Source organism: Hyperolius riggenbachi, chromosome 1 (genome assembly GCF_040937935.1).
Source record: "Hyperolius riggenbachi isolate aHypRig1 chromosome 1, aHypRig1.pri, whole genome shotgun sequence".
Taxonomy (NCBI): Eukaryota; Metazoa; Chordata; class Amphibia; order Anura; family Hyperoliidae; genus Hyperolius; species Hyperolius riggenbachi.
In genome coordinates this window covers 357,605,531-357,620,848 of record NC_090646.1, presented here as the reverse complement: position 1 = coordinate 357,620,848, position 15,318 = coordinate 357,605,531, and the positions used below count along the sequence as shown (strand labels likewise).

Genomic DNA, 15,318 nt, shown 5'->3' with positions numbered 1-15,318 from the left:
ATGCTTATATCCCTGAACAGAACATCTGCGTAGACGAGTCCCTCTTACGCTTTACCGGGCGCCTTGGCATCAAACAGTACATCCCAAGCAAGCTGCGCCCGGTATGGGGTGAAACTGTATAAGCTCTGTGAAAGGGCCACAGGCCTATACATGTCGTTTTAGGGTCTATGAGGGGAAAAGACTCAAAATTGGAGCCGGTCGGATGCCCTGACTACCTGGGGAGCAGTGGAAAGGTTGTGTGGGACTTGGTGTTACCCTTGTTCCGGAAGGGGTACCATCTTTTTGTGGACAATTATTACACAAGTGTGGCCCTCTTTCAGCACTTAAAGTTAGAAGGAATCCGATGCTGTGGCACTGCGCGGCCTAGTCGCCAGGGCTTCCCCCCAACGGCTCGTTACCACCAGACTTGAACGGGGGCAGAGGGCCGCCTTGCGTACTGAAGACCTGCTCGCGGTGAAATGGAGGGACAAGAGGGACATTTACTTTCTGTCCACCATTCACACAGACACGACAGTCCAAATTCAACGGGCAACTGCGGTCATTGAAAAGCCCCTTGTCGTCCACGAATATAATGTCAACATGGGAGGGGTGGACTTCAATGACCAGAGGTTAGCGCCCTATTTAGTTACCCGGAAAACAAGACGCTGGTATAGAGAAAAGGTGTCTTTTTATCTGATTCAATTGGCAGTATACAACAGCTTTGTTCTCTACAGTAAGGCTGGGGAGAACTGGATCTTTCCTTCAATTTCAGGAACAGATCATTCTGGACATCCTGTATCCAGGAGGTGTCAGGGTCCCCCCCCCCAGATGCAACTAGCCGATTGCATGGAAGGCATTACGCCTATCAGATTCCGAGTACCCCAGGGTCAACGCATCCGAAGAAAACGTTGTCGTGTCTGCAGCAGTGCTAGAAGAAGGACTGACACCGTTTTTTATTGTCCCAAATGTCCTGACCACCCTGGCCTATGCGTAGGGGAGTGTTTTGAGAGGTACCACGAGCAGGATACACTATTAGAACCTAGGGAACTCCAGACACAGGAGTAGGCACACACTCAGTGGTCTTTCGCACATTGTCGCAGGGAGAGGAGAGGTAAGCTTGAAAACCAAACGGGTAAGCATAAAAGTCGGAAGAAGGATCGGTTTCCATGCTTGATATTGCTGATCTGTCCTGGGTTGGCGATATAAGACGGCATGTTTGAATTTCCCTGAGTGTGGACACCCCCGGTTTATATGTGATTTGGGCCTATGATGATGCTTTAATGCCACACAGAGTCATCTCTATTGGCAGGCATATTGCTGTATCCTACAGGCATAATGCTGTATACTAAAGTTCTGAGGCCCAGTCACATAAGTTGGTGGCTCACCCTGAGTGCAGGGTGCACGGGGTGTCTCTCTCCTGAGGTTATCACTGCCATTGATGTGGAGGAAGATCTGCCATTGATGTGGAGCAAGGTATGTTTGCCGTTCATTTTTCCTTTCAGCCCAGAGTGCATTACCCGTATACCCAATATAAGGAGTATAGCAGAAACTCCTAATACTGGCCATACATGTAATGATTGCAGAGACCCTAAAATGCCAGGACAGACTTCACAAATGACCCCATTTTGGAAAGAGGACACCCTAAAGTATTATGTGAGGTGCACGGTGAGTTCATAAAAGATTTTAGTTTTGTCACAAGTTAGCAGAATTTTTTTTTTTTTTAACAAAGTGTCATTTTCCGTTTACTTGTGACAAAAAATAAAATTTTCAATGACCTCACCATTACCCTCATGGAATACCTTGTTGTGTATTCTTTCCAAAATGGGGTCATTTGTGGGGTTTAACTGTCCTGGCAAGTGGGCGGGGTGCTAAATTGTGAGCACCCCTGTAAAGCCTAAAGGTACTCATTGGACTCTGGGCCCCTTAGCGCAGTTAGGGTGCAAAAAAAGTGACACACATGTGGTATCGCCGTACTCGGGAGAAGTAGTACAATGTGTTTTGGGGTGTATTTTTACACATACCCATGCTGGGTGGGAGAAATACCTCTGTAAATGACAATCTTTTGATTTTTTTACACACAATTGTCCATTTACAGAGTTATTTCTCCCACCCAGCATGGGTATGTGTAAAAATACACCCCAAAACACATTGTACTACTTCTCCCGAGTACGGCGATACCACATGTGTGGCACTTTTTTGCACCCTAACTGCGCTAAAGGGCCAAAGTCCAATGAGTACCTTTAGGATTTCACAGGTCATTTTGCGGAATTTGATTTCCAGACTACTCCTCACGGTTTAGGGCCCCTAAAATGCCAGGGGCAGTATAGGAACCCCACAAATGACCCCATTTTAGAAAGAAGACCCCATTTTAGAAAGAAGACACCCCAAGGTATTCCGTTAGGAGTATGGTGAGTTCATAGAAGATTTTATTTTTGTCACAAGTTAGTGGAAAATGACACTTTGTGAAAAAAAACAATAAAAATCAATTTTCCGCTAACTTTTGACAAAAAATAAAATCTTCTATGAACTCACCATACTCCTAACGGAATACCTTAGGGTGTCTTCTTTCTAAAATGGGGTCATTTGTGGGGTTCCTATACTGCCCTGGCATTTTAGGGGCCCTAAACTGTGAGGAGTAGTCTGGAAATCAAATTCCGCAAAATGACCTGTGAAATCCTAAAGGTACTCATTGGACTTTGGGCCCTTTAGCGCAGTTAGGGTGCAAAAAAGTGCCACACATGTGGTATCGCCGTACTCAGGAGAAGTAGTATAATGTGTTTTGGGGTGTATTTGTACACATACCCATGCTGGGTTGGAGAAATCTCTCTGTAAATGGACAATTGTGTGTAAAAAGAAAAAAAATCAAAAGATTAACATTTACAGAGATATTTCTCCCACCCAGCATGGGTATGTGTAAAAATACACCCCAAAACACATTATACTACTTCTCCTGAGTACGGCAATACCACATGTGTGGCACTTTTTTGCAGCCTAACTGCGCTAAGGGGTCCAAAGTCCAATGAGCACCTTAGGCTTTACAGGGGTGCTTACAATTTAGCACCCCCCAAAATGACCCCATTTTGGAAAGTAGACCCTTCAAGGTATTCAGAGAGGGGCATGGTGAGTCCGTGCAGATTTCATTTTTTTTTTGTCGCAAGTTAGAAGAAATGGAAACTTTTTTTCTTTTTTTTTGTCCAAAGTGTCATTTTCCGCTTACTTGTGACAAAAAATAATATCTTCTATGAACTCACTATGCCTCTCAGTGAATACTTTGGGATGTCTTCTTTCCAAAATGGGGTCATTTGGGGGGTATTTATACTATCCTGGAATTCTAGCCCCTCATGAAACATGACAGGGGTCAGAAAAGTCATAGATGCTTGAAAATGGGAAAATTCACTTTTGCGCCATAGTTTGTAAACGCTATAACTTTTACCCAAACCAATAAATATGCGCTGAATGGGTTTTTTTTAATCAAAAACATGTTTGTCCACATTTTTCGCCGCTGCATGTATACAGAAATTTTACTTTATTTGAAAACTGTCAGCACAGAAAGTTAAAAAAAATCATTTTTTTTTGCCAAAATTCATGTCTTTTTTGATGAATATAATAAAAAGTAAAAATCGCAGGAGCAATCAAATAGCACCAAAAGAAAGCTTTATTAGTGACAAGAAAAGGAGCCAAAATTCATTTAGGTGGTAGGTTGTATGAGCGAGCAATAAACCGTGAAAGCTGCAGTGGTCTGAATGGAAAAAAAGTGGCTGGTCCTTAAGGGGGGTAAAGCCCTAGGTCCTCAAGTGGTTAAGGTTCACTTTAAGAAAGATCTCCTCAACCTCAGCATAACACAGGAGGCGACAGATGACGTCCCTAGGTTTAGATGGATCTGGATTCCTAGGCATCAGTCCCCAGTGTGCCCTCTCTTTTTCTACCTGTGTCTGGTCAGGCCTATTCAGAATCTTATTAAAGCTGTCCACCAGGGTAGGCTTCAGATCCTTCTGTGCAGTTGCCTCGGGGAGCCCCCTAACCCATATATCCTGCCTCCTGGATCTATTCTTTTAATCATCCAGTTGTGTCCTAAGACTATTAAGCTGATTATCCTGCCTCCTTGTTTTTTCTTGCAGGGCAGCCATTGCCGCATGGTGCTCTCCTCCTTCTCTTCTAAGGCCACTAACCTGTGACCTATGTCCACAATATCTTTGTGGAGCTCATCAATCTCTCTATGAAAGAGGAGCTCCAGTCTTGTAGCAAAGGAATCCATTGGCAACAGTAGGCAAACTGTAAATGTCACAATAGAAGGTGGGGCTTCACGAACCACCCAATCCTAAAATACCACCGCTATAGTATGTAATTGCTAGTACAGTCTTAATTTACCAGTAAAAGTATTTTTGTAGCAGTCCATAATGCATGTATCTTTCTTTAAAGAGAGTCTGAAGCGAGAATAAATCTCGCTTCAGACCTCATAGATAGCAGGGGCATGTGTGCCCCTGCTAAAACGCCGTTATCCCGCGGCTTAACGGGGGTCTCTTCACCCCCAAATCCCCTCCGTACAGCCGGGGAGCGCTTCCGCATTGGGGCAGGGCTAACCGCCGCAGCCCTGCCTCATGCGCGTCTATCAGACGCGTACCTCTGCCTCTCCCCTGCCCCTCTCAGTCTTCCTTCACTGAGAGGGGTGGGGGAGAGGCGGCGATGCGCGTCTGATAGACTTGCTGAGAGGCAGGGCTGCAGCCGTTAGCCCTGCCTCCAGGAAGAGAAAATTTTACGACCAAGTTTACGACCAAGTTTTGCGGGGGGTGGGTTTGGGGGTGAAGGGACCCCCGTTTAGCCGCGGGATAGCGGCGTTTTAGCAGGGGCACACATGCCCCTGCTAATAACTCTGTTTTAACGCATAACATTTTTTAGTGTACAGTGTAAAAAATGCTAAAGGTTTTACACAGCACATAAGGGCAAAGAGCAATAATCAAATGGGCTTACAGTCTAAAGGTATAGAGCAACAGGATGGAGGAGCGTTGTACAAGAAAGTGGTTGATGGCTAGTTCAAGGGGAATTTTACAGAAAGTGTGTGTGTGTGTGTGTGTGTGTTTGTGCGCTAGCAGGTCTCATCTTTAGTACTGGAAGCCATGAAAAAGAAAAGAGCAGCACAAGCTGCCCTTAATTATAAACATGCCCACTAGCAATGTGGTAGGCTTAAAAGTTTTTTTTTTTTTGGGTGGGGGGGGGGGGGGGGGGGGGGGGGTTAATGCACAGAGGAACTTACTGCTTGCTTGGCAACAGCATGTTATTTCCCACAATGCAACAAGGTTAACAGCCAGGAAACTTTCATAGCCACCCATTGCTAATACATCACCCTGTGGGAGGGGATTTACTTAATATCAGCAACACGTCCTTGGTGATATATTACATAATGTAAAGATTTCTCATGAGAAACTGAGTATTGACTACTATTAGGATGAAGTTCAGTACTGGATTAATCCCTGTTTATGGGCCTCAGGCGAGATGATATGCTTGCCTGAAGAGGTGAGTTTTCAGGTTCTGCCTAAAGATAGTGTGGATGTGATTGTGGAAGATGGTTCCGGAGAAGTGGGAAGATTTGAGAGAAGTCATTTATGCGAGCATGAGAAGAGGGACCATATGCAATTTACTTTTTCACCATAGTATTCTCCTAGGAGATAATTTTTCATCTTTGATTTAAAATAACTTTCCAGCACTTTTTAACTAAAAAAGTAGGGGGAAAAGTACTATCAAAACTATTTTGAGGTTTTTCTTGCTTTCTGGTGGCTTAAAAGGCATTTTATTGACAAGTTTAAAATGATCACCTTGGAGAAAACTCAGTTGAAAAAGTGCATATGGGCTGAGGTGAGGAGAGTAGAGAGGAGATTACATGCAGGGCAGTATCTGGAGATAAGTGCAGTTAAGTAGGGAGGGGCAAGACTGTATAATTGTATCCTGTGATAGGCAGCCAGGACTGACAGGGCTGGTTGTTAAGCCCCATCTACGCGATACGATTCTTTGTACGATTCGATTTACGATACAATTAAATCCGTCATGTCCGATTTGGATTAGATTCAATTCTATTTGCCATTGCAGAGCAATGGCAAATTGAATTGAATCTAATCTCGATCGGACATGTCAGATTTAATCGGATCGTAAATAGAATCGTAATTGAATCGTACAAAAGAATTGTATCGTGTAGATGGGGCTTTAGAGGTGCAAGAGGAAAGGTGGATGGGTAGGATAGGATTCTAATCATTTTATAACCAAGTAAACCCATTAGTTGATGGTGAATGGCTATAAGCTGTTCTGAAAAATTCTTCAAACATATTATGGAGTAGGGAAGCTCTTTGGATGAGGAAGTGAATTCCACTGAATGCAGCATCCTGAGAGAAGTTTTGTAGCCATGAATTAACCAAGAGGGCATTAGTAGATCATTGAAGGAGCACAGGCAGTGGTTTGTGATATATTATTTTTATGTAAGGTCAGATATTACTCATATAATGATATATTATATGGTACTGGGGCACTTTTTATATGAGTTGGCTAACTTGGCTTACAGCAGAATGTTTACTTCCTCCATTTAGGATAGAATAAGAAAAGGTTTGTATTAATATTTCTACTTTTGAGAGACTTCACTCTATTTCTGACATCTGAAACACCACAGAAAATGAGAAAATGTCTTCTGTGGAAACAGACAATGATAATACCTGACAGATATTTTACTATGTCCGCACAGTACTGAAACATTAATTTCACTGGTAATATTCCTGTTAAATATAATCTGAAATCAGAAGGCATTTGCAATTCTGCTTTTTGTAAGCAAGAAAATATCTCCCATGATAATCCTGTTGAAGTGAATCCTAACGCTTGCACAGGACAGAAGGAAAACAGAGAAATGCATCTTGTACATATTTAGATAGTTTAGCCTGTTTAATTCCCGCTCATCTGTGACTAATCACAACTGTAATTTTATTTCTCAGCTGTCAGCTCAGGAATCTCCTCTGCCATGGTAGAGCTGCTGATTTGTAAACACTGGATGTTAACCCTATGTCTGCTTCCATGAAAGCAGGAAGTAGACGCACTGCAGATTTATTGCAGGATTTGTATCAGCTGTGAATCTTTTTTTTTTTTTTAAAGGTTATTATGCTGTTGCTTATCTTTTAGAGCAGATAGGAAGTTCTGAGTTCAGATCCGCTTTAAGTTGGTTCCCTCAATTCCTGTTGACTATGGTACAACCGCAAAGGGTGAGAAATTCCTAAAATTGCAATATATCAGTAAAATCCATGTAGATGTTTAAACACTTCCTCATACTATGCAAAACCGTGTTTTTGGCAGTGAGAGTAATTGCCTTGGCAATGGGAATTCTTTCCTAAGCATGGGTAGACAGTATTGTATAATAGAGAGGAGTGATAAGAATTTGCAGGGTTGTTCAGTGAATTGGCTGGCAATGTTAGTGAGCAGCATGCACAAGCAATTACGTCTCTCTTCTGTGGTTACCATAATTCCAGGTCATCTCAGTTCTCTAAACTGATTGGGGATTGCCAGATACAAATGTGAATAAAGCTAACAGAAGGGTTAATGTTTAGACTTTGTGCAAGAGTGAAGTTTATTTGAACTGTATAAAAATGGCTGTAATCAGAGCAATCAAAGTAATGTGTCAGGGCACAGATAAGAGAAGCAGGCCACCTGTTTGAATTGCTTTATCTAACAACATAGTTGTTTTGCTATTTTTTTTCTTTCCATTTATATAAGCTCCTAAACCTGTTTTATTTAACCATCCATAAACCTGCAGAGAATTTGTTGTTTTAGTGCCATATAATTGGCAACTAAAGCATAATGTTTTTCATTGATGAAAACAGAAGCAAAGAAAGTTGTTCTTCTGTTTATCTGCAAGGTTTGTTATGGCAGATCGTTAAACTGATGTTCCCAGCTATAAATGGATATACAATTCTGGAATTTATTTCAGCTTTAGTCTGAAGCTCTAATCCTTAGATGACCTAAATCTGTGCTAGTTGTAATAGTTTATTCTGCAGTCATGGGAAATACATTTGACTATCAGTCCCAGATAACAATAGTAATGATGTACATTTCCAATTTAAAGACTAATGCTAGGTACACACATTTCTATTTCCTGCCAGATCAATGCGTCAAATCATAATTTCCTACAGGTCTAATCTTCCTCCCGATCGATTTTGTGCAGTAGGGATCTGAAAATCGATCCTGTTATCAACCAGGAGCAGATCAGGCATGTTGGAAATGATCCTGTCGATCTGATGGGAAGTTAATAACGTGTACACGCCTCCCTGATGCATCGCCAAGACATCCAGACTCTGTGTATATGGGTTTGTATGAAGTTAATTTATTTTGCTGTTCATAGTTTGGCCCACTCCTTTAGCACCTACTTCTTATTTAAGTTCTTCCATCTGGGGCATGAGCCTCGATATTCTGGACTGTACCTCTCTTTCATTGTCCGTTGTCTGAAAGTTTTGTTGGTGATTGATTTAGTTGACAGTTTTGGAACAATAGCTCTACAGACATGCTGCTCAGTTATTGGCTGAGCCGTTTGCTCTATGGAGGAAGAAGAATGAGCATGAGGCGCCCCATTGTGGTTGAGAGCAAAAGCAAAGCAATGACTTTGGTCTTTTAGCTATCAGTCTCAATAGTTTTGGCTGATGAAAATCTAGTGTATGGATGTCACTAAAGGCCCGTACACACACCCGATTCATTCAAACGACGGGTCGTCAGACCCGCCCGCGGGGCGGCTGTTCTGCATGAATGAATCAGGCATGTGTACACGCCTTAAACCACTTAAGGACAACGGGCTTAAACCCCCCTAAAGACCAGGCCATTTTTCACAAATTGGGCCACTGCAGCTTTAAGGCCTCGCTGCAGGGCCACACAACTCAGCACACAAGTGATTGCCCCCCCTCCTTTTCTGCCCACCAACAGAGCTTTCTGTTGGTGAGGTCTGATCACTCCCAGGTTGTTGTTTTTTTTTTTTTTTTTTTATACAAATGTTTTGTGTTTTTTTTTTTTTTTCTTTTTATAAATAAACCTATTTTTTTTCTATTTCCCCCTCCCTCCCTCAGCCAGCCAATCAGTGCGATCAGCTGTCATAGGCTTCAGCCTATGCCAGCGGATCACTGTCTTGCCGCCCAGGGGGACAGCGCTGCCGTGGATCGCAGCGATGTACACAGTAAATAGACGGTCTAACGGTCTCCTAGCGGCGATCGCAGCTGGGAGACTGAAGGCAGGGCGGAGCTCCGTCACTAAAGCGGAGATGTGCGCGCATCAGCACGTGATCTCCTGCAAAACGCGCCCACAGGACCTTACGCCGATCGGCGTTAGGCGGTTCTGGGGCTGCTGCCGCGCTCACGCCCATCAGTGTGATGCGGTCCTCAAGAAGTTAAAGGAAACCAAAAGTGAAATAAAGATGACCAGTTCAACTTACCTGGGGCTTCTTCCAGCCTCCTGCTGTCCTTCTGGTCCCTTACAGTTGTTCCACTCACAGGAGATCTGGTGGTGCAGTCTCCACAACTACACTGGACAAATCTATTCGTCCAGTTAGGCTTAAGTGGTTAAAGGCAGCGGCTCCTGACACCCTGATCACTGTGAGCCAATCACAGTGATCAGAAAGTGAAAACTGGTTCCTTAAAGGGGCTAGAGCCTTTGCTCAGAAATGATTTAAGGCCCAGAAATATGCTCCAATATATACATCTGCTTTGTTATTACGTGTATTTGTCTATCGGTATCATTTATGTAGGTTTGGAAAACATAATTGTTACCACAAGGTCCTGCAGCAGTTGTAGGTATGTGATACAGGAGCTCTCAAAATAAATAGTTGGCTTGCGCTGCCAGGACTCGGGAACATTACTGGCTGCTTGTTGCTTACCCCCTCCTCTCTTTTTTTCACCTTAAAGAGAACCCGAGGTGTGTTTAAAGAATGTTATCTGCATACAGAGGCTGGATCTGCCTATACAGCCCAGCCTCTGTTGCTATCCCAAACCCCACTAAGGTCCCCCTGCACTCTGCAATCCCTCATAAATCACAGCCGTGCTGTGAGGCTGTGTTTACATCTGTAGTGTCAGTCTCAGCTGCTCCCCCGCCTCCTGCATAGCTCCGGTCCCTGCCCCTGTCCCTTCCCTCCAATCAGCAGGGAGGGAAGGGATGCAGGCAGGGACAGGAGTTCTGCAGGAGGCGGGGAGAGCAGCAGACTGACACTATAGAGATAAACACAGCCAGCTCTGACAAGCTGTTTGTCAGCAGCGTGGCTGTGATTTATGAGGGATTGCAGAGTGCAGGGGGACATTAGGGGGGTTTGGGATAGCAACAGAGACTGGGCTGTATAGGCAGATCCAGCCTCTCTATGCAGATAATATTCTTCAAACCCACCTCGGGTTCTCTTTAACACAGCACTGAAAGTCATTAGAAGGATTTCTTTCAGCAGAAGTAAAATAAAGCCAGAGTGCTTCCATTTTCATTTGAATGTATTTTCTTTTGGCAGGATTCGCTTCCTTCTTTTTTTTTTTTTTTTTCCTAACTAAGCTGGGAAAGTCGTGGTATGGAGAATGGTATTAAGGAGAGCCAAGTGGGTCTAAACAAAAATGGAGCACATGCTGTCCTTCCTGCGCCCGTAGTGGCAGAGGTAAGCCACACAACACAAGAATCCATAATTCCTAATGCTTCCCGCAGATAGGGGACAACTGTCACTTTATTTGGCCATCATGTCAATTATCTTGTGATTTAAAGGAAAGCTGAAGTGAAAATAAACTTATGATATAATGAACTGTATGTGTAGTACAGCTAAGAAATAGAACATTAGTAGCAAAGAAAAGAGTCTGATATCGTTTTCACTACAGGAAAAATCAAAAAATGACAGTTATCTATGCAAAAGAGCTTCTCTGAGCTGACAGTCCCATTTTATGAAGCACTTATACATCAAAGAAACAGTGAAAAACAGCTTCAGATAAAGTTTTTCTGCAGGGGAGTTAAAATGGTCATTAGCACTGCTTTATTTCATAGATGACAGAATGATGCAAAGTTATAAAAAAAAAGGATATATAACTGAAATATGATACTCTTTTTTTATATGCTATTAATGTTCTATGAATTATCTGTACTACACATACAATTCATTACATCATCATTTTTTTTCTGCTTTATTGTCACTTTAAAGGGATACTGTAGGGGTGGTCGGGGGAAAATGAGCTGAACTTACCCGGGGCTTCTAATGGTCCCCCGCAGACATCCTGTGCCCGCGCAGCCACTCCCCAATGCTCCGGCCCTGCCTCTGGTTCACTTCTGGAATTTCTGACTTTAAAGTCAGAAAACCACTGCGCCTGCGTTGCCGTGCCCTCGCTCCCGCTGATGTCACCAGGAGTGTACTGCGCAGACACAGACCATACTGGGCCTGCGCTGTGCGCTCTTGATGACATCAGCGGGATCGAGGACACGGCAACGCAGGCTCAGTGGTTTTCTGACTTTAAAGTCAGAAATTCCAGAAGTGAACCGGAGGCGGGGCCGGAGCATCGGTGAGCGGCTGCGCGGGCACAGGATGTGCCCCGGGTAAGTTCAGCTCATTTCCCCCCCCCCCCCCTTACAGTATCCCTTTTAAAGGCCAACAGTGCAGTGGGTAGGTTGTGAAACCTCCTTGGATATATTTATTGTTCTGTTGAATGATTATGCTGTATTGAACTATACAGTTGTCTGCATCCTGTAGAAAGTTATAATATTACTGGAAGACTTAGAATGTGTGTATACTTAATCTTGGGCATGCTTCAACTACAAATGGAGCCCTTATCAGTCATGCAATAAATCTGTTTTTTGATATTTTTATAAAATTGGCAATTAGTTACAGAATAAACTGTTACTCTTTGCGTGTATTGATAGGAAACTAGCTACATTGTATGTTTAAAAAAATGTTCCCTGCTTCCACGCTTTTTCTAGACTGCTCGTTCAATTCTGTCTCGTCATGACATAGGCCTCAATTCACTAAGATCATGCTGGAGATAACAAGGCAAGAGATAACTTGCCACCACACAGTGAGAGAGTTATCATATCTCTTCATTCCTTAAATTATCGCCTCTTTAGTTAATTTACCTCCTCTGTAGTTATTTTTACAAGCAGTTAATTAATAGCCTGTCTTTAACTTTAGAGTTCTGGTGTTATTTTAAGGACTGAAGAGTTAACTTTAGGTTTGCCTGAGGCAAAATGTTTCCTGAATACTACATGCCTTATCACCATGGGGATCACTCTAGAAACATTATTAAAGACAGGAGATAAGCTTAGTGAATTGAGGCAAGTTCTCTGCCTCATGACATGCCTCTGTGTCCCCACACCGCCTTTTGTTTTTGTTTGTCGCTATCTGGGAGGGGAATGGGAGGAGGGGGATTTCCTGCTCAAAAGGCCCACTAGGGGCATTCCTGCATGCTTTGCAGAGGTGCCATCGGGCAGATCTCGCTCCTTCCAGTGTCATGACCCAGAGGTCATGAAAATGAAAGTGGGACCGCAGGAGCGGCATGGATGGCGGCTACCTGACCCGCTCAGACCCCCGGATTCACCTCAGGCTCTCTTTTAAAGAGAACCCGAGGCATCAGAAAACAACAAAAATAATAAATAGTAGTTGCCTAAGAAGAGGAAAAGGATCCTCCAGAGGCTTCCCATGTTCTCTGACCAAAAAGGTGAGCAGGACTGCCAGACAACCGGTATTCTTTAAAAAAAAAAAGGGCCGTGGAGTCAAGTTGGAGCAATTATTGGGTACCTGGAGTCGGAGTCGTACAAGAATGCACAGAGTCCTTATAAATTTAACCTGTAATTGAAATAAAAAATATGACTATACAGTAATAGCAGTGCTTAGCCCACAAAAATGAAAGAATAAACCAATAAAAAAAAAGTTACTTGTGCTGCTGTAATCATTCACCACATTTTTAAAGGGAATCTGAAGTGAGAAGTGTATGGAGGCTGCTATATTTATTTCTTTTTAAACAATACCAGTTGCCTGGCTGCCCTGCTGATTTATTTGGCTGCAGTAGTGTCTGAATCGCACCAGAAACAAGCAGGCAGCTAATCTTGTAAGATCTGGCATTAAAGGGCAACTGAAGCGAGAGGTATATGGAGGCTGCTATATGTATTTCCTTTTAAGCAATACCAGTTGCCTGGCTGTCCTGCTGATTCTCTACCTCTAATCATTTTAGACATAAACCCTGAACAAGCATGCAACAGATGAGGGGTTTCTGGCATTAGTGTCAGATCTGACAAAATTAGCTTCATGCTTGTATTTGGCATTATTCAGACACTACTGTATCCTAACAGACTAGCAGGACTGCCAGGCAACTGGTATTGTATAAAAGGAAACTAATATGGCAGCCTCCATATATCTCTCACTTCAGTTGTCCTTTAACCAGTTCGGCCTTTCTGGACGAGCTTTCTCGTCCAGAAAGGCACTGCTGCTTTCAATGCGTGGTGCGCGCGATCGGGCGCGCACCCGCCGCCCGCCGCTAGCCCCCCGATCAGTGAATGGGAATATAATTCCCATTCACCGATCTAACTTCCCCGCAGAAATACCGACGCTTTCTCTCCAGAGAGCGTGGTATTTCTGCCCCCAGGAAACAACTCCTCTGAATTTTGGTTCCTGGATGCGAGATCGTTCGCATCCAGGACTTTTCTCACTGTAATACAATAGTAAACTGCACCCACATACATTTTTAATTAAAGAATTTGCTTATTTTACATGTAAAATAAGCAGTTTCCCTCCCACACCAAAAATTACCCACATACATTTTTTATTAAAAAAAAATAATAAAAAAAATACAATAAAAAAAAAAAACATAAATAGTTACCCAATTGAAAAAATGCACCTTTATTTCTAAATGAAATATCGGCACCATAAATTGTGATGGGGACATCGTTTAAATTGTGTAATTAACGGGACAGATGGGCAAATAAAATACATGGGTTTTAATTACGGTAGCGTATATTAATTTCAAACTATAATGGCCAAAAACTGAGAAATAATGAATTTTTTCATTTCTTTCTTAATCTTCCTGTTAAAATGGTTTTAGAAAAAAATAATTCTTAGCAAAATGTAGTACCCAAAGAAAGCCTAATTAGTGGCGGAAAAAAACAAGATATAGATCAATTCATTGTGATAAGTAACAATAAAGTTATAGGCGAATGAATGGGAGATGAACGTTGCTCGGATGCATGAGATTTTCGGCACTGCGGTGCTGAACCGGTTAACCTTTTGCTGTTCCAGGACTGAAGGCTCATACACACATCAGACTATAGTCTTTGGAAAATGAAAGATCACAGACCAATCTTACCACCCTTCATGTAGTATGAGAGCCATACCTTCCCAGTCTTTTCTACGGAGCTGAACTCCACATCAGAAAAAAATCTTGGCAAGATGCTGCACACACAGATGCTGTACAGACACAAAAGATCAGTATCTGCAAAAGATCTGTTCCTGCCAAAAATCCATTCCTGCAAATTGCAATGATAGTCTATGAGATCTGCAGATCATCATACACACATGATTTAACTGACATTCATCTGCAGATCAAGCAATCATCTGCAGATCTGAAAATCCATCCTGGTGGATCTGATCTGCAGATGAATGTCAGTGAAATCATGTGTGTATGATGATCTGCAGATCTCATAGACTATCACTGCAATTTGCAGGAATGGATGTTTGGCAGGAACAGATCTTTTGCAGATACTGATCTTTTGTGTCTGTACAGCATCTGTGTGTGCAGCATCTTGCAAAGATTTTTTTTCTGATGTGGAGTTCAGCTCCATAGAAAAGACTGTGTAGAGTATGGCTCTCATTCTACACGAAGGGTGGTAAGATTGGTCTGTGATCTTTCATTTTTAAAAGACTATGGTCAGGGGCGTAACTAGAAATCACTGGGCCCCCCTGCGAATATTTGGATGGGCCCCCCCCCCATAGGTGCCAAATAATCGTAATGGGGCAGCGTTTCACTGTAAATTAATTGTAAAGTGGGCAGCATTTTACCAGACAATCGTAATGTGGGCCAGAAAATCATAATGTGGGCAAAGTTCACCAGAAAATCGTAATGTGGGCAGAGTTCACCAGAAAATCGTAACGTGAGCAGCAGTTACCAGAAAATTGTAACGTGGACAGCATTCACCAGACAATCGTAATGTGGGCAGCGTTCACCAGAATATCGTAATGTGGGACAGAAAATCGTAATGTGGGCAGAGTTCACCAGAAAATTGTAACATGGACAGCATTCACCAGACAATTGTAACGTGGGCAGTGTTCAACAGCAAATCGTAATGTGGGCCAGAAAATCGTAATGTGGGCAGCAGTCAGTCACCAGAATAACATAA

At 42.9% G+C, this 15,318-nt stretch overlaps 1 protein-coding gene across 2 annotated transcripts in view; it reads left to right on the top strand.

Annotated features, from left to right (window-relative positions):
- Positions 1-15,318, top strand: part of SLC25A42 (solute carrier family 25 member 42) — a 71,956-nt gene that overhangs the window by 10,280 nt on the left and 46,358 nt on the right. Inside the window, exons 1-2 of one of the 2 annotated variants that reach the window (XM_068234195.1) lie at positions 8,189-8,309; positions 10,472-10,612. In XM_068234195.1, the coding sequence (XP_068090296.1) occupies positions 10,529-10,612 (84 nt within the window). In that variant the 5' untranslated portion in view covers positions 8,189-8,309; positions 10,472-10,528. Of the gene's footprint in view, positions 1-8,188; positions 8,310-10,471; positions 10,613-15,318 lie in introns of those variants that run through there. The other variant, XM_068234194.1, reaches the window with a different exon arrangement.